Source organism: Hemibagrus wyckioides, linkage group LG26, assembly GCF_019097595.1.
Source record: "Hemibagrus wyckioides isolate EC202008001 linkage group LG26, SWU_Hwy_1.0, whole genome shotgun sequence".
Taxonomy (NCBI): domain Eukaryota; kingdom Metazoa; phylum Chordata; class Actinopteri; order Siluriformes; family Bagridae; genus Hemibagrus; species Hemibagrus wyckioides.
The window spans coordinates 21,821,038-21,844,251 of record NC_080735.1 but is presented as its reverse complement, the minus strand read 5'-3'; the positions used below and the strand labels follow the sequence as shown (position 1 = coordinate 21,844,251).

At 45.3% G+C, this 23,214-nt stretch overlaps 1 protein-coding gene across 1 annotated transcript; it reads right to left on the bottom strand.

The window, feature by feature from the left end:
- Nucleotides 1–2,442: 2,442 nt before the first annotated feature.
- Nucleotides 2,443–22,820, bottom strand: LOC131346502 (cytochrome P450 3A27-like). The gene is made up of 13 exons (XM_058379958.1): nucleotides 22,589–22,820; nucleotides 12,866–12,959; nucleotides 12,730–12,782; nucleotides 12,009–12,108; nucleotides 9,933–10,046; nucleotides 6,593–6,681; nucleotides 6,343–6,491; nucleotides 6,073–6,200; nucleotides 5,914–5,995; nucleotides 5,606–5,766; nucleotides 3,931–4,157; nucleotides 3,090–3,252; nucleotides 2,443–2,910 (listed from the first exon to the last, which is right to left on the bottom strand). Exons 1-13 carry the CDS (start codon nucleotides 22,657–22,659, stop codon nucleotides 2,830–2,832), a joined length of 1,512 nt encoding a protein of 503 aa, XP_058235941.1. The 5' UTR covers nucleotides 22,660–22,820; the 3' UTR covers nucleotides 2,443–2,829.
- Nucleotides 22,821–23,214: the final 394 nt, after the last annotated feature.

Sequence of the window (23,214 nt, the reverse complement as noted above, 5' to 3'; positions counted from 1 at the left end):
ACGTCCTTCCTTAAGAACAGTCATGCATGCTATGTGAACCACATGTACTCTGGGTTTGTTTTTCAGGCTGAAGTATGGTATCTGTTCACTAAACAATATCATATCATGGCTGCCAAAATCAAGGCATGCTCGTGCTTGTTCCAAGAATGGATGCCCCAAGATGGCTTTAGTGCCGTCCACTACATCTGCCACAATGAAATTGACACTTATTGTATGGGTTCTGACTTGTATTGGAACATCAACATCCCCAAGAACATCAACATTTATAGGGCTTATCCTTTGCAGAGCCTGTATGCTAGATAGCTTAAGTTTTTTTTATGTCTGCCTTGATAGTCTCATAGCAGTGTCGAGGTAAAACACTCCTCCTGTCCCTGGTGTCCAGAAGAACACAGACTTCAACGTCATACAGCAGAGTGTGGATGCACATCTCGGGACCACTACCTTTGACTCTGAGAACTGTGGGGGCAGGTTTGATCTCTGAAGCCTGGAATAGCGCTGAAGCTACATGTCACCTGTCAAAACAGTTCCACCTCATATGGCCAATACCCTGGCAATTATGACATACAGAGTCCTCCCAATTTGTTGCCTGAGCTCTATTCCAATTGCAGCAGCATGCTCAGATGATGGACCATACACAGTCTCTACTTCCATCCACAATACTGGCATAGTTCCAGCGGCTGGACCTGGGGTTATTGTGAATTACTCCACCTGCTGCACCCACTAAACAGAACCTCATCTGCACAGCCATCATTCTATTAGACCAGTGATTAGCTCTAGCACAATCCTCAAAGTGACTTAGGAACTCTCTCCATTAAGTAGAACCTGGTTGTATTGTGGGAATCCTTTCTCTCTGCAAATTGCACTCTTCCTCTCTGTCTGATGACATGTCTTGTAATGTCTGACCTGACTCCCTTCTACAAATCTAATAAACTCAGGGAGACAATGTCTAATAAACTCAACATCATTTGTGTAAAGCGTAGTCCCTTCAGTCCTGTGTCTGCATTACTGAGCTGCACAGACATCACTGTGGCAGGGCTGATGATTCATTATGGGTGTGCCTTAGCATCCGTCTAGCAGTTAGCTCTTTGCACATTGACTGTGAGTAGCTTGAATTGGCTGGTGTACTCTGTGAATAGCATTGTCAATTATCAATTCCACTGTCATGTATGGATTCTTTTCCCACCCCACTTTTAAATGGAATAGTCTCTCTCACTCTTTGCTGAGATGAGTGTGGCTCATAGCAACATGTGGACTAGCTTTCTGGAGCTGATGAAGAACATGGGACACTGTTCAGAAAAAACAAAAATGAACACACTTCCTCTCAACTACATCACCCATAATGCATTTCGTTCGTGACTACAATACCAGCAATTATTTCCCTTAAAGTGACGGCTCTTATTTCCCTCTCTTGCAAAAGCGCATATTATTATTTATGACTGCGATACTCATGGCATGAAATTGACGGGTTTTTTAAAAAAAAACATATTTAACTTATTCTATCAACTAACACCTAAAATCTACATGGTCTGAAATTGGAGTAGGATGTTTCTAAGAAACAGAAGAGCTGACAGAAACTGATAAAGTGTATTAAGCTAATAACATTAATTATTGTAATAATGACAACAAAAGTTTCATTTTCTGAATGCATTCCTCTGTATAAGCCTCTTTATGGGATAGCAGCGTGATGAGGCGTGATGAGTTGAAGCTGTTGAAGTAGCTTCTGGAGCATCATTAAATAATTTTTTATTAGGATTTAGAATAGAAGGTCGTTTTACACAATGACTAACGTGCTGTTTTAATATTTTTAGTGAAACTGTCATCAACGTATTTCATGGTAATGAGGTCCAGGTCAGCCATCATGCACAGCACATGTTCAGGGCCAGTCAAGTGTATGTTGAACAAACAGGTTCTTCAAGGATCTCTCTGTATTTGGCTACTGAAAATGTTCCCTGGATTCTGGACTTCTGAAGCTTTGTTTGAGTGACCATCAGGTTCTTGTTCACTTCCCTGACTTTCTGTGTTTAATCAGGTGGTCAGATGGAGTCCTGGTGGCTTCAAACTTCTTTCATTTCACAATTTCACAGTGAATTTCTGTAATCAGACTCCTGTGAAGTTCTAGAGGGATACCTCAAAACAATAAAATGTGACCAGGATGGACCTGAGCTCAGTTTGTAGTAGTCCAAGTGATAAGATATTTCACTGATAGATTTTCAGACATGTCTAAAAGCTTATTATTGTGATAAATATGAGTAGATCATGTCCATGAAAATGAAAAAACACTTTATCATGATCAGTGTGGTGGTGAGTCAGTACCCAGAACAGTGGAGCTTTGAGGAGAAAACACTACACATTGCCAAGCTCTGCTATTCTGAGCTTCATATTTTAACAGTAAAACATAACAAGGACTACTTAAGTCCTTAAGTCCTTAAAACATAACAAGGACTCAACTACTGTGTGTTTTATTATACTTCCCAAAAACATTTAGAGATAAACATCTACTTTTTTAGATTACAGAATACAGGCAACCAGAACAAAAAAAGAGAAAGATGCTAAATTTAAATTTAACAATAAATCCCAGACTGATATGATTAAAGAACTGTATGAAAGTAACATTAAACACTGTGAAATTAAACATGACAATTAGGTTGATGGAAAGTAAGTAGTTAACAGACAGGAACTAAACACACCAGTTCTTGAAATGCTTCTCTGGAAATTATTTGCATGCTTTCATGTTAGCCATAGTGCTTATTGGTATAAGGGCAATGAAGAAATCTGAAATAGTTACACTTTTAATGTTATGGTGTATTGATACTAGAGAAAAATAAAACATTAATTTTTCCGAGGTGTGAATATGATTTTGATGGGCTCTTCAGGAACCAGAAGGCCACTGTTGTTCAGCTTCAGAGGAACCTGATCAGAAGATGAGAAAATCAAGAACATTTAACTACACCAAGCATAAAAAGTAAAGAAAGGAAATTGATAGCCTTTTAATGTGGTACTTAATGCTGTTTTATGTTAGTATTAGATATTACTAGTGTTAGTCACATTATCTTTACATGGTTAGATCATTAGTGATTGAAGATCCTGACCTTCGTCTCCTCAGAAAGACTGATGTCGAATCTCTGCAGTATCTCAACAACAGCCAGCTTCATGACCACAAGGGCAAACCTCATCCCGATGCAGTTCCTGGGTCCTAAACCAAACGGCATGTAGGCATACTGCTCGATGCTCTCCTTGTTCTCCTTAGTGAACCTGAAACAACATCAACACCAAGAATTAGATTAGAAAGCCCTATTAAGATGATGTCTATCTGAAGATTTACACCCATTTCAAAAAATACCAGCCCAAAATGCTTACTGTTATAACTAATACAATAACAAACAGTTATAACAGTTAATAACATTGTGATATTGGCTTAACGAGTAGAACAATTACAACAACCCGCTAATCAAGACTGAAGTCTGACTGGACAGGACTCTCCTGAACCTTATTGGCTAAACTGAACCATATAATTAAAACGTCAACATTACATGTTACACTTTCTTGTGAAGTTTGTTTGAATAGAAAATTAATAAAATATCATGTTTATAGTCAAAAATAAAAACCCGCCAGTTGCATCAAAAACCAGCCCAGATTTTATCAACATGCTCAATGCATTTTTTCCCGGTAAGACATGACCAAAAGAAGCCCTATTGGGCGTAAACCGGTCCAATCTGGCAACACTGCTTGTGAAGTCGGCGTCTCAGGCTTCTGATTGGCCAACATGGCTTTACGGTTGAGGTTATATCACCACCTGTTGGTTTTGCATGCTCTTGACAGAGCTTCAGACCACGTTTTTTTGTTTTCATGTGGACGAGATTTTTTAAAAACAAAGGAGGAAAAACTTCCCCGTGTACATGTGGACTAGGCCTAAGATAGATTCCATTGTACCTCTCAGGGTTGAAGGTCTCTGGGTCAGGCCAAAATTCAGGGTCTCTATGTAAGGTATAAGTGGGGATCATGACTACAGTGTCCTTTGGGATGGTAAGGCCATTTATTTCAATAGTTTTTTTGCAGACTCTTTCCAGATGAAAGAGGACTGGGTACAACCTCAGTGATTCGCTTATACTAGCATCCAGATAATCCATGTTCATCACTGTATCATAATCAACTTCAGCCTGAAAAACAAAAGAAAAAAACACATATAATACCTTGTCAAAAACTGATTTAATCACCTGGTTAACCCCTACCCTGGTCTCTATGTAGATCCATATCATGGTGTGTTTGTCAACCACTGTCTCATTCTTTGTGTAGAAATGTAAGTCTCCTTTTAGATTCCTGCCTCATTCTGTTTGTTGGACCTTGTCTCTGTCTCTGTTTCAACTTCTGTCACAGTCTTTGTGTAGACCCCTGTCTCATGTCTCTCTGTAAGCCCTTTTTTATGCTCCTTTTTTAGTTTTATAATATAATGAGTGATACATTACATGATTGGGTAGCATTTTGTAATTTCACTGTAAAAGTTACAATGACAGTAAAGACATTCCATTCTATTCTATTCTATTTTACTCCTTTTACTCCTTACTCCCATCTCTCTCTGTAGACCCCGGGCTCAGACTTCACATAGATCCCTGTCTCAGTGTCTGTGAAGATCACTATTTCAGACTTTGTTTAGAACCCTGTCTCAGTCTCTGTGTAGACCCTTTCTCAGACTTCATGTAGACCCTTGTCTCAGTCTTTGTGTTGACCCTGGTCTCAGACTTCAGCTAGACTCAGTATGTAGACCCGTTTCAGTCCCTGGGTAGAACCCTTTTTAAGACTTTGTGTAGACCCCTGTCTCAGTCTTTGTGTTGACCCTGGTCTCAGACTTCAGCTAGACCCCTGGCTTAGTCATTACATAGACCCTGTCTCAGTCTCTATGCAGACCCCTGTCTCAGTCTATGTGTAGACCCCAGACCCCTGTCTCAGACTTCACTTAAACCTTTCTCTCAGACTTCATGCAGACCCTGGTCTCAGACTTCATTTAGACCCCTGTATCAGTCTCTCTGTAGACCCCTATCACAGATTTCACATAGAGCCCTGTATCAGTCGTAATGTAGACCCCTGTCTCAGACTTCATGAAGACCCTTGTCTCAGACTTTCTATTGACCCCTGTCTCAAACTTCACACAGATCCCTGTCCCAGACTTCACAAAGACCAATGTCTCAGTCTCTAAGTAGACTTCTGTCTCAGACTTTGTGTAGACCCCTGTCTCAGTCTCTGTGTAGACCGCTGTCTCAGACTTCACAAAGACCAATGTCTCAGTGTCTGAGTAGACTTCTGTCTCAGTCTCTGTGTAGACCCCTGTCTCAGTCTCTGTGTAGACCCCTGTCTCAGTCTCTGTGTAGACCCCTGTCTCAGTCTCTGTGTAGACCCCTGTCTCAGTCTCTGTGTAGACCCCTGTCTCAGTCTCTGTGTAGACCCCTGTCTCAGTCTCTGTGTAGACCCCTGTCTCAGTCTCTGTGTAGACCCCTGTCTCAGTCTCTGTATAGACCCCTGTCTCAGTCTTTCTAGGTGTAAACAGTTTCGGGGCTATTTTCACTTTGTGTGTAACAATATAAGAATTTTAATATAAATTCAAGTGGATCACCTTATTAGAGAAGGTTTTATCAATTTCTTTCTGGAGTTTTTGCAATGTGTCTGGATTACTGGCCAGACTGTAGAAGAGAAATGATAGAGTGCTGCTGGTCGTCTCATAACCAGCAAAGATAAAGATCATGGACTGGGACAGAATCTCATGATCATTCAGACCTTCAGATGTCAAACACACACACACACACACACACACACACACACACACACACACACAGACATTTCATATTGCTTTTTTAAATAAATTAAAGACGTACAAAACTTCATCATTTTAGTGTCAAAGAGACTTTTACTAGAGGAAAATACCTTTGTTTGTCTCTTTGTTGTTCAGATCATCTTTTTCTGATTTCTGAGAATCGATCATCAGCTGCATGAAGTCCACTCGTTTCTGCAGAAAATCAAAGACAAAAAACAGTTAAACCTCAATAACATCTAAAGCAAATTAAATAATTTTTTAGGTTGTACCTTATTATCCTTGGCCACACGTTCAGACTTGATCTTTTGCATTGAGGCGTAAAAGAAATCAGTCACTGCAGTCGGGGTTAAGGAAAAATTCATTTTCTCCAAAACCGGCGTAATAAAGGGGAACATCACTGATTTAAAAAAAACAAAATGTAAAATATCTCATTGTAACAACAAGCAGATATAAAAACAGCATATCTGAATATTAAGGATTAAAATTTGGTTTGTCTCATTATATTGTGAATAGGAGTTAATCTGAAATCAGTAAATTACCGACAGTGAGGAACAGAGGGCTGAGGAAGTCGAACTTCAGCATTTTCTTGATGTTGGTCACGAACGGATCTTTGGGGTTGTTCAGGGAGTCGATATCGACACTAAACGCTGTGCTCGTCACCACATCCATACTGTATGCTCCAAAAAACCTAAAATGACCAAAAACCATCATCAGATCAAAGAAACATGCAGAAATTTGGGAAATAAACACACACACACACACACAGCTGTGTTGAGTTTAATGATTTACTCTTTAATATCTGCTGATTCTCCTCGCTCAGACACCTTCTGCAGATTTTTAACCAAAGAGTGAGAATGTGACTTCATGATTCCAAACATCTGAGAAACAGAAAGAACATCAGCTGTTAATGTTATCATCAAGAGTAAGTCAATGTGTGTGTTTAATTATTAAAAGAAACATTAAAACACACACACACACACTCACACACACACACACACACAGATGGTGGCGCGACAGTAGCACGCACTGGCCACTCCGGATCCAAAATGGTGTTATTTGTGTGTTTTAGCCTGAATTTCAATGTGCATGGACACTAAAGACAGTGGCGCTCATGTATACGACTGCCAGACGCTACTACAGTACAGAAATCATGCAATTACCAACCTGCATGATGAAAACTTTACGACCTTGGCTTGCTGTGAAGACCAGACCTTCAGACCTCTGTGTCGCCTGATGCCAGTGGGCAGGAGAGAGAATGTTGAAAGCGGTGCTGAAGGAAGCGGAAGCGCAGAAAGCAGATGGGTCTGTGCTAGGCTAAAAACAGACCCTAGCTGGCCGGCTCTCCTGTCCATTATTCTGTCTAACTTTTGATCACTGGACAATAAACTGGACTGAATCCGACTTCAGCAAACCACATGGCTAGAGTTCAGAGACTGCTGCTTCTTTGTTTTTATGGAGACGTGGCTCAGCGACAGAATTCCAGATGCCGCCATTCAGCTAGCCGCGCTCACCGTGTTTTGTGCCGACAGGAATGAAGCTCTGTGTGCTAAGACTCGCAGTGGCGGTGTATGTGTTTAGATCAACATGGAATGGTGCAAGAACTCTGTGCTTATCTCTAGTTACTGTTTATCGCTAGTGAAGTTCATGAATGTTAGATGCAGACCATTTTATTTACCTCAGGAATTCACCAGTTTTCGTTTTGGAGTGTTCATTTCCACCAGCGTTAATGCTAGGAAGGCATATATGAACTCTATGGGGCTATTAGCGATCTGCAGAATGTTCACCCAGATGGTCTGTTTATTATTGCCAGAGATTTCAACCATGCGAATCTCAAAACAGTGCTCCCTGCATTCCATCAGCATGTGGACTTTGCGACGAGAGGGGCGGACACGATGGATCTTGTTTACACAAACATTCCCAGCGCGTACCATGCAGAGCCCCACCCCAACACAGACTACTCATCAGGTGCTCTAAACCGGTTCTGAAACAGGTGAAAACCTGGCCAGCAGGAGCCATCTCTGCTCTTCAGGACTGTTTTGAATGCAATGACTGGCACATGTTTAGAGAGGCTGCAACCAATGGGGACTCTATCAACTTGGGGGAGTACACGGCATCAGTGACCGGCTACATCAGCAAGTGCATCGATGACATGACTGTCTCCAAGACCATCACCATACACTCCAACCAAAAGCTGTGGATGACTGCAAAAGTGTACACACTCAGAGAATCCATGGCCACTTTCAGGACAGCAGAGACACCCAGGTGCATGTGGGAGGGCTTACAGGCGATCAGGAATTACAAGACCACATCACCTGCCTGTGACAGTGACACCTCCCTCCCTGATGTGCTGAATGACTTCTATGCTTGGTTTGAGGTGCAGAACAATGTAGCAGTGAGGAAGACCATCCTCTACCTATCAATGGCCGATGTGAAGAGAACTCTATGCAGAGTTAACCCAAAGAAGTCTGCTGGACCAGACAACATTCCTGGCAGAGTGCTCAGGGAACGTGCAGAACAGCTAGCGGATGTCTTCACTGATATCATCAGCACTTCTCTGAGCAGCTCCACTGTCCCAGTGTGCCTCAAGACAACGACCATCGCCCCTGTGCCAAAGAAGTCTATGGATTCCTGCCTCAATGACTATCATCCTGTTGCACTCACACCAATCGTGATGAAATGTTTCGAGAGGCCCGTCATGAGGCACATCAAGACCCAGCTACCACCCTCACTGAATCCCTTGCAGTTTGCGTATCGTCCTAACCGCTCCAAGGACGATGCCATCACCACAACCCTCCATCTGACTCTCACACACCTGGACAATAAGGACTCATACGTATGAATGCTGTTCACAGGCTTCAGTTCAGCATTCAACACAATCATCCCTCAGCAGCTGATTGAGAAGCTGAGTCTCCTGGGCCTGAACCCCTCTCTCTGCAACTGGATCCTGGATTTCCTGACTGGGAGACCTCAGTCAGTCCGGATCGGGAACAGCATCTCCAGCACCACCACACTGTGAGCTCCTCAGGGCTGTGTGCTCAGTCCACTGCTGTCCACTCTGCTTACTCATGACTGTGCAGCAATGCACAGCTCCAACCACATCATCAAGTTCACCAATGACACGACCCTGGTGGGTCTCATCAGTAAGAACGACGAGTCAGCTTACAGAGAGGAGGTGCAACAACTAGCAGCCTGGTGTAAAGCCAACAACCTGTCTCTGAACATCGACAAGACTAAAGAAATGGTTATTGACTACAGAGGGACCATGGAGAGCGTCCTGAGCAGCTGCATCACTGCCTGGTTTGGGAACTGCACCGTCTCGGATCACAAGACTCTTGAATCTTGAATGATCATTGTAGGTGGCCGAGTAGATGAGGATCAGTCGTCAGTGTAAGTGATTACATATTTGTTGATCAAGTCCTTGAATATCTCATTGATAAAAGCTTGAAACACTGCAGGAGCATTAGTGAGACCGTATGGCATTACCTGGTATTGGTAGTGCCCCCTAGTAGTAGTAGTAGTGGTATGAAGTAGTAGTGGTATGAAAGGCTGTTTTCCATTCACCCCCCTCCTTGAAAGGAATCAGGGTATATGCACTGCGCAAGTCCACTTTTGATAAGATCTCCCTTAGTTGTTCCAGGGCTGCAGGAACAATGCTGAAGACTGAAGGAGCTGCTTGTTGCCGGCTTGCAGGGCCAATAGTTGCTCCTGATACACCCGGATAATTGCTCTTTGGCGAGTGGGCATTCTCTGCTGGATCCATTTCAACCGAAAATGTTCTATAATGAAGTGCCTGAGGCGGAGGATCTTGGATCCATATCTGGTGATCTGATGGAAGTGCAGCCAAATGGGATGATACAGTCTTGCACTGTCTGCACCTGGTTGCACACGGTGCACTTTATGGAGCTAAGACAAACTTTCTGTCCCTTGCTCTGTGTTGTTGTTTCTGTTCTGTAGTTATATGTTGTCTATGTAGCACCAGGGTCCTGAAGGAACGTTGTTTCATTTTACTATGTGCTGTGTCAGCTATATGTGCAGCTAAATGACAGTAAAGCTTCTGACTTGACTTGACTTGACTTGACACACATACACACACACACACACACACACACACACATACACACACACACACCTCCTTTAGTCTTCCACTGGTGAACGATGGAGAGAGAACACTCCTGATTCTTTTCCATTCCTCGTCCTCAGCGATGGACACGGCGTCGTACAGAGCACCGTTTAGACGAAAATTCTGAACAAAATAAGAAATATAATTAGAAAACTTTTCTAATCAGTGTGGATTTCAGCTGCTAAAATAATACATTTGACAAAAGTGTTATTTTCATATTCAAATTCAAATGTTATTGGTCACATACATAATGGTACACAGTATGATATGCAGTGAAATGCTTACACCACTATTTGTTTTAACCCTTGAAAAAGGAAAAAGAAAAGGAATAAGGACAGAAAAAAGACAAGGATAAAATATAAAAATACGAAATATAAAATATAAAAACAACAAGTTCACAGTAGGTGAAAATAAAATGTAATAAAAATAGAATAAAATATAATAAATATAAATATAAATATAAATAAAGTAAGGCAAGAAGTATATGTATGTAGAATATGTATATAAAATAGAATATATATATAGGAAGTATAAAATGTAATAACTGTATTATACAACATTATATAAAGTGAATAGTGTGTAGTGTGCAATAGTGTCCAAGGTGCAGACAGCAGCAGTACGGGGTGGTCACGAAGTGGGATGAGGTGATGAGGTGATCAGAGAAGTGGTATTGTCCACTTTGTAATTTATCACTTAAGAAAATGAATGAATTTAACGTCACTTTTATAGTAATACTTTCAAAATGGTTAAAATTAATTCATGCAGTAAAGCAAAACTTTTCATACTGTTTTGGCTTTTACGAGTCTCTCCACCTGTCTGTCTCTCCATAGACATGTCTGTGTGTCTGTCTGTTAATCTGTGTCTCTCTTCTTTTATCTGACACTCACTTTTAATACGCTCTGCTTTTAATACAGTTGTCCCTAGTAAACTGATCACTCAGCTCAGTGACCTGGGTATCTGCACATCCATATGCAGCTGGATTATGGACTTTTTAACAAATCGACTTCAGTCTGTAAGGTTGGGTAATCACATATCCTCATCCTGAACACCGGCATCCCACAAGGCTGTGCGCTGAGCCCACTGCTCTACTCCCTGTTCATGACTGTGTTCCGTGGCATAACTCCAACATCTTCATCAAGTATGCAGATGATACCACAGTTGTTGGCCGAATCAGCAACAACGATGAATCAACCTACAGGGAGGAGATCCATAGACTGTCACCATGGTGTTCCATGAACAACCTCACCCTCAACGCCACAAAGACCAAAGAGCTCATCATGGACTTCCGGAAATCTAACAGCAGCAGACACTCCCCTATTTACATCAATGGGTCTGAAGTAGATCGTGTCTCCAGCTCTAAGTTCCTGGGTGTCCACATCTCTGAGGATCTGTCTTGGCATCTGAACACCTCAACTCTGGTTCAACTCTGGTTTACTTCCTAAGAAGACTAACAAAAGTTCACCTATCCCCCAAAATCCTGACCAACTTTTACCGCTGCATCATTGAGAGCATCTTGACGAGCTCCATCACAGTGTGGTACAGCAGCTCCACGGTGTGTGAAAAGAAATCACTGCAAAGAGTTGTGAAAACCGCCCAACGCATCATCGGCACCCAACTACCTGCCATTGAGTCTCTTCACCACAGTAGATGTCTGCACAGAGCACACAAAATCATCAAGGACATTTCATAGATTACACCTAGTTTATCTATCTGTCTATCTGTCTATCTACTTATATACATTTATATATATATACTATATTTATATATACTATATACTGTATATATCTGTATAAACACTGTATATTATCTGTATATTAACTTTCTCTATCTCACCATCTCTCTGTCTCTCCATAGGCATGTCTGTGTGTCTGTCAGTTAATCTGTGTCTCTCTTCTCACTATCTGACATGCACTTTCTCTATCTCACTGTCTCTCTCTCTCCATCTGTCTGTTTCTCTGTATGTTGTTCTGTCTTTCTAACCATCTGTCTGGCTCTATGCCCCTCTGCCCCCACCTCTGTCCCACCAATCACCCCATCACCCCAGTCACTATTAAAAGTATATGTGTGTGTGTGTGTGTGTCTCACTCTGCGGTTGGTGAAGAGAGAGTAACCCTCTTTGATCAGGACAGTTTTGATGATCTCTGTGTCCATGACACAGAGGACCGGCTGTCTCGCGTCATATATACTGTAATTAACATGACAAACATCAGACCTCTGACATCACATCAGATTTACCAGCTGCAGCATTAAACAGAAACATTTATATTTTATATAATATAATTTATATAATATTTTTAATATTATTTATATAATAAACACAGAGAGTGTAATGTTAGTTCCTGTGTAACTGAGACAGTGGTGCAAGTGAGAGCGATCGTATCCCACCTATGAAGAACATTGTTGAACAAGTTATACAACATTTTCAGCGTTCCCCAACATTCTGATCAGGCTCTCTCTTAGCCGACTAAACCCTCGCCCGAACCCCAGCTAACGATTTTAGATCAAATGAAGGTTTGGTTTTATGACTGTTATGATTTTAGGATCTTTTGTTTGTTATATAATTTAATCTGTCAGAGTTTTCTTCACTGTTGTTGTTCTGGGAACATTTGATTTTTAATTGTTTTAATTGTATAACATTAGCTGGAACGTTGTGTGAGTAACATTACAATAACGTTACCATTTTTTCTAAACACTGCAGGAATGTTATTTTCCCAGCATCAGACCTGTTAAACACCTTACTGAATGTTAGCGTTCTCTGTGAGCTGTGTCTCTCTGTATCGCTAAATCCAGACTGTAACACACTCACCCCCAAATCTTGCCGTACTTCTGAAAACACTCCAGATCAAAAGTGTGCATTCCCTGAAAATCAGAGAAAGATATTCTGTAAATAACTCTCACACTATAGAGTATAGAACAATGTTTGCAATATAAAATAAACTCACCTTACGATATTCTAACATGGTTCCTAAAAATGGTATGGGTTTAGGACCAGACACTCCCAAACGCTTAAAGAAACCGTACGGCCAGTACCCATACCTGAGAACGACAGAACACAGGAGGACAGTTTATACTAGATATAATCAACATTATAAAGAGGAAAACACAGTTTCAAGATTCAAGATTCAAGAAGCTTTATTGTCATTTCAACCACATATATCTGACGCAGTACATAGTGAAATGAAACACCGTTTCTCCAGGACCTGGTGCTACAGAAACATACAACAACAAAGTTCAACATAAAAACACCACCACAGAGCTAGGACAGAAGATTGTCTTAGCCACATAAAGTGCACAGTGTGCAGCTAGGTGCAAACAGAGCATAGACAAGACAGTGCAAAAGACAAGAAATACAAGAAAGACAACACAAAAGAACACAGGACACTTAGCGCCAAAAAGAAAGAAAAGAACATGTGTACTGGAATGTAAGTGAAATAAAATAAGATAAAGTGAAATGATGTAAAAAAAAGTATTGTGCAAAAATATTGTGCAAAAATACACAGCAGCGGTTGAGGTAGTGCAAATAGAAATAAACATAAATATAACTACAGCAACAGATGACAGGTAGAGGTAGTGCAATAAATAATGAACAATATAAATTATGTGTGTGCGTCCACACAGTCAAGAGAGAGTGTGTGTGTGTCTGTGTGTGTGTGTGTGAGAGATAGTGTAGAACAGTTGCTCCGAATGCTCCGGTACCTCTTTCCAGATGGCAGGAGGGTGAAGAGTGTGTGTGAGGGGTGTGTGGGGTGTGTAAGAGTGTGTGTGAAGGGTGTGTGGGGTGTGTAAGAGTGTTTGTGAGGGGTGTATGGAGTGTGTAAGAGTGTGTGTGAGGGGTGTGTGGGGTGTGTAAGAGTGTGTGTGAGGGGTGTGTGGGGTGTGTAAGAGTGTGTGTGAGGGGTGTGAGGGGTGTGTAAGAGGGAGCACTGATTTGAGATGGTGCAACCATGATGCATGGTTGAAATCTCCGGTGTTAATATACAGTCTTTTGGGTGAGCATTCTGCAGATGGCTAATAGCCCCATAGAGTTCGCATAGTGCCCCCTTAGCATTACTGCTGGGAGGAAAGTACATTCTGACAATGAAAACAGTGCTGAATTCCCAAGGTAAATAAAATGGCCTGCATCTGACAGTCATGAACTCAACTAGTGATGAACAGTAACTAGAAACAAGCAGAGTTCTTATACCATTCTGTGTTGATGTAAACACACATGCCACCACCACGAATCTTACCTCACAGAGCTGCATTTCTGGCAGCACAAAACAAGGTGAGAGTCTCTCTCTGTTACACAGTCTGGTTGTGAGGGCCTGAATGCTTCGGTACCTCTTTCCAGACAGCAGGAGGGTGAAGAGTGTGTGTGAGGGGTGTGTGGGGTGTGTAAGAGTGTGTGTGATGGGTGTGAGGGGTGTGTAAGAGTGTGTGTGAAGGGTGTGTGGGGTGTGTAAGAGTGTGTGTGAAGGGTGTGTGGGGTGTGTAAGAGTGTGTGTGAGGGGTGTGTGTGGTGTGTAAGAGTGTGTGTGAGGGGTGTGTGGGGTGTGTAAGAGTGTGTGTGAGGGGTGTGTGGGGTGTGTAAGAGTGTGTGTAAGGGCTGTGTGGGGTGTGTAAGAGTGTGTGTGAGGGGTGTGTGGGGTGTGTAAGAGTGTGTGTGAAGGGTGTGTGGGGTGTGTAAGAGTGTGTGTGAGGGGTGTGTGGAGTGTGTAAGAGTGTGTGTGGGGTGTGTAAGAGTGTGTGTGTGGGGTGTGTAAGAGTGTGTGTGAGGGGTGTGTGGGGTGTGTAAGAGTGTGTGTGAGGGGTGTGTGGAGTGTGTAAGTGTGTGTGGGGTGTGTAAGAGTGTGTGTGTGGGGTGTGTGGAGTGTGTAAGAGTGTGTGTGAAGGGTGTGTGGGGTGTGTAAGAGTGTGTGTGGGGTGTGTAAGAGTGTGTGTGTGGGGTGTGTGGGGTGTGTAAGAGTGTGTGTGAAGGGTGTGTGGGGTGTGTAAGAGTGTGTGTGAGGGGTGTGTGGGGTGTGTAAGAGTGTGTGTGATGGGTGTGAGGGGTGTGTAAGAGTGTGTGTGAGGGGTGTGTGGGGTGTGTAAGAGTGTGTGTGAAGGGTGTGTGGGGTGTGTAAGAGTGTGTGTGAAGGGTGTGTGGGGTGTGTAAGAGTGTGTGTGAAGGGTGTGTGGGGTGTGTAAGAGTGTGTGTGAGGGGTGTGTGGGGTGTGTAAGAGTGTGTGTGAGGGGTGTGTGTGGTGTGTAAGAGTGTGTGTGAGGGGTGTGTGGGGTGTGTAAGAGTGTGTGTGAGGGGTGTGTGGGGTGTGTAAGAGTGTGTGTAAGGGCTGTGTGGGGTGTGTAAGAGTGTGTGTGAGGGGTGTGTGGGGTGTGTAAGAGTGTGTGTGAAGGGTGTGTGGGGTGTGTAAGAGTGTGTGTGAGGGGTGTGTGGGGTGTGTAAGAGTGTGTGTGGGGTGTGTAAGAGTGTGTGTGTGGGGTGTGTAAGAGTGTGTGTGAGGGGTGTGTGGGGTGTGTAAGAGTGTGTGTGAGGGGTGTGTGGAGTGTGTAAGTGTGTGTGGGGTGTGTAAGAGTGTGTGTGTGGGGTGTGTGGAGTGTGTAAGAGTGTGTGTGAAGGGTGTGTGGGGTGTGTAAGAGTGTGTGTGGGGTGTGTAAGAGTGTGTGTGTGGGGTGTGTGGGGTGTGTAAGAGTGTGTGTGAAGGGTGTGTGGGGTGTGTAAGAGTGTGTGTGAGGGGTGTGTGGGGTGTGTAAGAGTGTGTGTGAGGGGTGTGTGGGGTGTGTAAGAGTGTGTGTGAAGGGTGTGTGGGGTGTGTAAGAGTGTGTGTGAGAGTGTGTGTGAGGGGTGTGTGTGAGGGGTGTGTGGGGTGTGTAAGAGTGTGTGTGAGGGGTGTGTGGGGTGTGTAAGAGTGTGTGTGAGGGGTGTGTGTGGTGTGTAAGAGTGTGTGTGAGGGGTGTGTGGGGTGTGTAAGAGTGTGTGTGAGGGGTGTGTGGGGTGTGTAAGAGTGTGTGTGAGGGGTGTGTGGGGTGTGTAAGAGTGTGTGTGAGGGGTGTGTGGGGTGTGTAAGAGTGTGTGTGGGGTGTGTAAGAGTGTGTGTGTGGGGTGTGTAAGAGTGTGTGTGAGGGGTGTGTGGAGTGTGTAAGAGTGTGTGTGAGGGGTGTGTGGAGTGTGTAAGAGTGTGTGTGAAGGGTGTGTGGGGTGTGTAAGAGTGTGTGTGTGGGGTGTGTAAGAGTGTGTGTGAGGGGTGTGTGGGGTGTGTAAGAGTGTGTGTGAGGGGTGTGTGGGGTGTGTAAGGGTGTGTGTGAGGGGTGTGTGGGGTGTGTAAGAGTGTGTGTGTGGGGTGTGTAAGAGTGTGTGTGAGGGGTGTGTGGGGTGTGTAAGGGTGTGTGTGAGGGGTGTGTGGGGTGTGTAAGAGTGTGTGTGAGGGGTGTGTAAGGGTGTGTGTGAGGGGTGTGTGGGGTGTGTAAGGGTGTGTGTGTGGGGTGTGTAAGAATGTGTGTGAGGGGTATGTGGGGTGTGTAAGAGTGTGTGTGAGGGGTGTGTGGGGTGTGTAAGAGTGTGTGTGAGGGGTGTGTAATGGTGTGTGTGAGGGGTGTGTGGGGTGTGTAAGAGTGTGTGTGAGGGGTGTGTAAGGGTGTGTGTGAGGGGTGTGTGGGGTGTGTAAGAGTGTGTGTGTGGGGTGTGTAAGGGTGTGTGTGAGGGGTGTGTGGGGTGTGTAAGAGTGTGTGTGTGGGGTGTGTAAGAGTGTGTGTGAGGGGTGTGTGGGGTGTGTAAGGGTGTGTGTGAGGGGTGTGTGGGGTGTGTAAGAGTGTGTGTGAGGGGTGTGTAAGAGTGTGTGTGAGGGGTGTGTGGGGTGTGTAAGGGTGTGTGTGAGGGGTGTGTAAGGGTGTGTAAGGGTGTGTGTGAGGGGTGTGTGGGGTGTGTAAGAGTGTGTGTGTGGGGTGTGTAAGAGTGTGTGTGAGGGGTGTGTGGGGTGTGTAAGAGTGTGTGTGAGGGGTGTGTGGGGTGTGTAAGAGTGTGTGTGAGGGGTGTGTGGGGTGTGTAAGAGTGTGTGTGAGGGGTGTGTGGGGTGTGTAAGAGTGTGTGTGAGGGGTGTGTGGGGTGTGTAAGAGTGTGTGTGAGGGGTGTGTGGGGTGTGTAAGAGTGTGTGTGTGGGGTGTGTAAGAGTGTGTGTGAGGGGTGTGTGGAGTGTGTAAGAGTGTGTGTGAAGGGTGTGTGGGGTGTGTAAGAGTGTGTGTGGGGTGTGTAAGAGTGTGTGTGTGGGGTGTGTAAGAGTGTGTGTGTGGGGTGTGTAAGAGTGTGTGTGTGGGGTGTGTAAGGGTGTGTGTGAGGGGTGTGTGGGGTGTGTAAGGGTGTGTGTGAGGGGTGTGTGGGGTGTGTAAGAGTGTGTGTCAGGGGTGTGTAAGGGTGTGTGTGGGGTGTGTAAGTGTGTGTGTGGGGTGTGTAAGTCTGCGCGAGGGGTGTGTGGGGTGTGTAAGAGTGTGTGTGGGGTGTGTGGGGTGTGTAAGTGTGTGTGTGGGGCGTGTGTAAGGGTGTGTGTGTGGGGTGTGTGGGGTGTGTAAGAGTGTGTGTGAGGGGTGTGTATGGGTTTGTGTGGGGGGTGAGTGGGGTGTGTAAGAGTGTGTGTGTGGGGTGTGTAAGAGTGTGTGTGAGGGGTGTGTAAGAGTGTGTGTGAGGGGTGTGTAAGGGTGTGTGTGAGGGGTGTGTGGGGTGTGTAAGAGTGTGTGTGAGGGGTGTGTGGGGTGTGTAAGAGTGTGTGTGAGGGGTGTGTGGGGTATGTAAGAGTGTGTGTGAGGGGTGTGTGGGGTGTGTAAGAGTGTGTGTGAGGGGTGTGTGGGGTGTGTAAGAGTGTGTGTGAGGGGTGTGTAAGAGTGTGTGTGAGGGGTGTGTGGGGTGTGTAAGAGTGTGTGTGAGGGGTGTGTGGGGTGTGTAAGAGTGTGTGTGTGGGGTGTGTAAGAGTGTGTGTGAGGGGTGTGTAAGAGTGTGTGTGTGGGGTGTGTAAGAGTGTGTGTGAGGGGTGTGTAAGAGTGTGTGTGAGGGGTGTGTAAGAGTGTGTGTGAGGGGTGTGTGGGGTGTGTAAGAGTGTGTGTGAGGAGTGTGTGGGGTGTGTAAGAGTGTGTGTGAGGGGTGTGTGAGGTGTGTAAGAGTGTGTGTGTGGGGTGTGTAAGAGTGTGTGTGAGGGGTGTGTAAGAGTGTGTGTGAGGGGTGTGTGGGGTGTGTAAGACTGTGTGTGTGGGGTGTGTGGGGTGTGTAAGAGTGTGTGTGAGGGGTGTGTAAGAGTGTGTGTGAGGGGTGTGTAAGAGTGTGTGTGAGGGGTGTGTGGGGTGTGTAAGAGTGTGTGTGAGGGGTGTGTAAGAGTGTGTGTGTGGGGTGTGTAAGAGTGTGTGTGAGGGGTGTGTAAGAGTGTGTGTGAGGGGTGTGTGTGAGGGGTGTGTGGGGTGTGTAAGAGTGTGTGTGAGGGGTGTGTGGGGTGTGTAAGAGTGTGTGTGAGGGGTGTGTGGGGTGTGTAAGAGTGTGTGTGTGGGGTGTGTAAGAGTGTGTGTGAGGGGTGTGTAAGAGTGTGTGTGAGGGGTGTGTGGGGTGTGTAAGAGTGTGTGTGAGGGGTGTGTAAGAGTGTGTGTGAGGGGTGTGTAAGAGTGTGTGTGAGGGGTGTGTGGGGTGTGTAAGAGTGTGTGTGAGGGGTGTGTGGGGTGTGTAAGAGTGTGTGTGAGGGGTGTGTGGGGTGTGTAAGAGTGTGTGTGAGGGGTGTGTGGGGTGTGTAAGAGTGTGTGTGAGGGGTGTGTGGGGTGTGTAAGAGTGTGTGTGAGGGGTGTGTGGGGTGTGTAAGAGTGTGTGTGAGGGGTGTGTGGGGTGTGTAAGAGTGTGTGTGAGGGGTGTGTGGGGTGTGTAAGAGTGTGTGTGAGGGGTGTGTGGGGTGTGTAAGAGTGTGTGTGAGGGGTGTGTGGGGTGTGTAAGAGTGTGTGTGAGGGGTGTGTGGGGTGTGTAAGAGTGTGTGTGAGGGGTGTGTAAGAGTGTGTGTGAGGGGTGTGTAAGAGTGTGTGTGAGGGGTGTGTGGGGTGTGTAAGAGTGTGTGTGAGGGGTGTGTGGGGTGTGTAAGAGTGTGTGTGAGGAGTGTGTGGGGTGTGTAAGAGTGTGTGTGAGGGGTGTGTGGGGTGTGTAAGAGTGTGTGTGTGGGGTGTGTAAGAGTGTGTGTGAGGGGTGTGTAAGAGTGTGTGTGAGGGGTGTGTGGGGTGTGTAAGACTGTGTGTGTGGGGTGTGTGGGGTGTGTAAGAGTGTGTGTGTGGGGTGTGTAAGAGTGTGTGTGAGGGGTGTGTGGGGTGTGTAAGAGTGTGTGTGAGGTGTGTAAGAGTGTGTGTGAGGGGTGTGTGAGGTGTGTAAGAGTGTGTGTGAGGGGTGTGTAAGAGTGTGTGTGTAGGGTGTGTAAGAGTGTGTGTGAGGGGTGTGTAAGAGTGTGTGTGAGGGGTGTGTAGGGTGTGTAAGAGTGTGTGTGAGGGGTGTGTGAGGTGTGTAAGAGTGTGTGTGAGGGGTGTGTGGGGTGTGTATGAGTGTGTGTGTGGGGTGTGTAAGAGTGTGTGTGAGGGGTGTGTAAGAGTGTGTGTGAGGGGTGTGTGGGGTGTGTAAGAGTGTGTGTGAGGGGTGTGTAAGAGTGTGTGTGAGGGGTGTGTAAGAGTGTGTGTGAGGGGTGTGTGGGGTGTGTAAGAGTGTGTGTGAGGGGTGTGTGGGGTGTGTAAGAGTGTGTGTGAGGGGTGTGTGGGGTGTGTAAGAGTGTGTGTGAGGGGTGTGTGGGGTGTGTAAGAGTGTGTGTGAGGGGTGTGTGGGGTGTGTAAGAGTGTGTGTGAGTGGTGTGTGGGGTGTGTAAGAGTGTGTGTGAGGGGTGTGTGGGGTGTGTAAGAGTGTGTGTGAGGGGTGTGTGGGGTGTGTAAGAGTGTGTGTGAGGGGTGTGTGGAGTGTGTAAGAGTGTGTGTGAAGGGTGTGTGGGGTGTGTAAGAGTGTGTGTGAGGGGTGTGTGAGGGGTGTGTGTGAGGGGTGTGTGAGGGGTGTGTGTCTGTCCTCACTGTCCCCTGAAGGGTCTTGTGATCTGAGACGGTTCAGTTCCCAAACCAGGCAGTGATGCAGCTGCTCAGGACGCTCTCCATGGTCCCTCTGTAGAACACAGTCAGGATGGGGGGAGGGAGATGGGCTTTCCTCAGCCTCCTCAGGAAGTAGAGGCGCTGCTGGGCTTTCCTGGTCATGGAGCTGGTGTTGAGTGACCAGGTGAAGTTCTCCGCCAGATGGACACCAAGGAATCTGGTGCTCTTGACAATCTCCACGATGGACCCATCGATGTTGAGTGGAGAATGGTCACTCTGCGCTCTCCTGAAGTCAACAACCATCTCTTTGGTCTTGTCGACGTTCAGGGAGAGGTTGTTGGCTCTACACCAGGCTGTTAGATGTTGCACCTCCTCTCTGGACGCTGACTTGTCGTTCTTGCTGATGAGACCCACCACGGTCGTGTCATCAGAGAACTTGATGATGTGGTTGGAGATGTGCATTGCTGCACAGTCGTGAGTCAGCAGAGTGAACAGCAGTGGACTGAGCACACAGCCCTGAGGTGCTCCAATGCTCAGTGTGGTGGTGCTGGAGATACTGCTCCCGATCCGGACTGACTGAGGTCTCCCAGTCAGGAAATCCAGGATCCAGTTGCAGAGAGAGGGGTTCAGGCCCAGGAGACTCAGCTTCTCAATCAGCTGCTGAGGGATGATTGTGTTGAATGCTGAACTGAAATCTATGAACAGCATTTGAACGTAGGAGTCCTTACAGTCCAGGTGTGTGAGGGCCAGATGGAGGATTGTGGTGATGGCGTCGTCCGTGGAGCGGTTAGGACGATACGCAAACTGCAAGGGGTCCAGCGAGGGTGGTAGCTGTGACTTGATGTGCCTCATGACGAGCCTCTCGAAGCATTTCATCACGATTGGTGTGAGTGCGATGGGACGGTAGTCATTGAGGCAAGAAACCGTAGACTTCTTTGGCACAGGGATGATGGTCGTTGTCTTGAGGCACGTTGGGACGATGGAGCTGCTCAGCGAGATGTTGAAGATGTCAGTGAAGACATCTGCTAGCTGCTCTGCACACTCCCTGAGAACTCTGCCAGGAATTTTGTCTGGTCCAGCAGACTTCCGTGGGTTAACTCTGCATAGAGTTCTCCTCATGTCAGCCATGGTGAGACAGAGCACTGGGTCATTAGGAGGAGGGATGGTCTTCCTCGCTGCAGTGAGGTGGAGGTTAAAGATACTGCTAACAAAAATACTGCTAGCAAAACATTGAGGCAGGTATGAAGAAATGCTGTAAAGTAAGAATGCTTTCAAAAAAACACTATATTGCCAAAAGTATTGGGACACCCCTCCAGATCATTGAGTACAGGTGTTGTTTTTCAGGGGTTGGACTCGGCCCCTTAGTTCCAGTGAAAGGAACTCTTAATGCTTCAGCTTCATACCAAGACATTTTGGACAATTTCATGCTCTTTGTGGGAACAGTTTGGGGATGACCCCTTCCTGTTCCAACATGACTGCACCAGTGACCAAAGCAAGGTCCATAAAGACATGGATGAGTGAGTTTGGTGTAGAGGAACTTGACTGTCCTGCACAGAGTCCTGACCTCAACCCCATAGAACACCTTTGGGATGAATTAGAGTGGAGACTGTGAGCCAGACCTTCTCGTCCAACATCAGTGCCTGACCTCACAAATGCTCTTCTAGAGGAACGGTCAAAAATTCCCATAAACACACTCCTAAACCTTGTGGAAAGCCTTCCCAGAAGAGTTGAAGCTGTTATAGCTGCAAAGGGCGGGACAACTCCATATTACATTCATGTGCAGGTAGAGGCCCAAAACTTTTGGTCTGGCTCACAGTCTCCTCTCTAATTCATCCCAAAGGTGTTCTATGGGGTTGAGGTCAGGACTCTGTGCAGGTCAGTCAAGTTCCTCCACACCAAACTCACTCATTCATGTCTTTATGGACCTTGCTTTGGTCACTGGTGTGCAGTCATGTTGGAACAGGAAGGGGTCATCCCCAAACTGCTTTGAGCACTGGTGTGCAGTTTAATATATGTATATACATATAAAACTCTTCTGCAATTGTGGTAGCAGAGCTGAACACTGTTGTACTGATTCAGGGAGCAATAAAAAAATTTAAAATGTCGTTGGAACGTTCTTTGTAAGATCTTATCTTACTATGCTGTGGACTTCTCTCTTCATAGAACAGTGCAAACTGGTTCTAACCAGAACAGAAGAATGACTGAAGGTCCCAGTGCAGGAAAACAAGGAAAACAATGAAATTCCCTAGTGATCCCAAACTGCTGAAAGGTTGTGTGTCTGTGTGTGTGTGTGTGTGTGTGTGTGTGTAATTGGTCTGTGAATCAAAGTCACTAAAAATCTGGGGATAAATTCCTAAAAAGTTACTAAAGAGAATGTAACAAACAATAAGGAGAGACAAAATAAAAAATGAATAAAAGAAGTTTTAACAGAATTAAATAGTTGTGTATAAATGATCTAAAGGACAGACGTGGTTTTATTTAAGAGATTATAACTCAGTCCCTGAATTCTGGTCTTCTTTGTCGCACTCACTCAGTCCTGAGGGTGTAGAAACTTTTCCAAACTTCATTATTTTCTGTCTGTAACAGTGAGATAAAGTGAAATGTGAGACAGCACTTACAGCAGGATGAGACTGATGAGGATCACGATCAGAGCCCACGTCTCAGCCGAGAAACTCCACCAATACGCCATGCTGATTATTAGTAGTAGCACTAGTTAGTCCTGAGTTAGTGTTAGTAACAATAATAATTGGATTAGTCGTAGTATCCCTAGTCTGTCAAATTCAGTCCGAGTTTCCGGTAGTGTGCGTGTGTGTGTGTGTGTAAGCGCTCGAGTGTTTATCATGAATCTGTAGTGGGAGGTTTTACTGTGTTCTGGTACAGCCCGCCTCCTCTCTCTGTCACACACACACAAACACACACAAACTCAGTTAACCTCTGTACACAGTGCTATAGAGTGTGCTGAGTTCAACTGGTTCAACTAGCTGAGGAATTTCACTGCTCTCAGCTATTAAGTGAAATTCTTTACATCCTTTATTTTTATGATATCAAGAAAGAAAGAAAGGTACAGTGTTAATTTCATGCCATCCCTGTTATAAAAAAAAAAAAATACGCATGAGACATAGTACTGTATACAAAATTAAAAAAATAACGGAAAACTATAAAGATAAGAAGAAAATACTAATGTTATTTTCCTTGATTAATTTACTCGGATGCTTACTCATTTTTATATTTATTGTCCGTAATT

Bases quoted from the DNA above. Each gene is read 5' to 3' on its own strand.
- LOC131346502 (XM_058379958.1), bottom strand. From the start codon at position 22,659: ATGGCGTATTGGTGGAGTTTCTCGGCTGAGACGTGGGCTCTGATCGTG. The intron at 5,996-6,072 runs GTACAACCTAAA...GATTTTCTGCAG, and splicing joins GTGTGGCCAAGGATAATAAG to AAACGAGTGGACTTCATGCA. The intron at 2,911-3,089 runs GTCAGGATCTTC...TCTTCTGATCAG, and splicing joins GTCTTTCTGAGGAGACGAAG to GTTCCTCTGAAGCTGAACAA.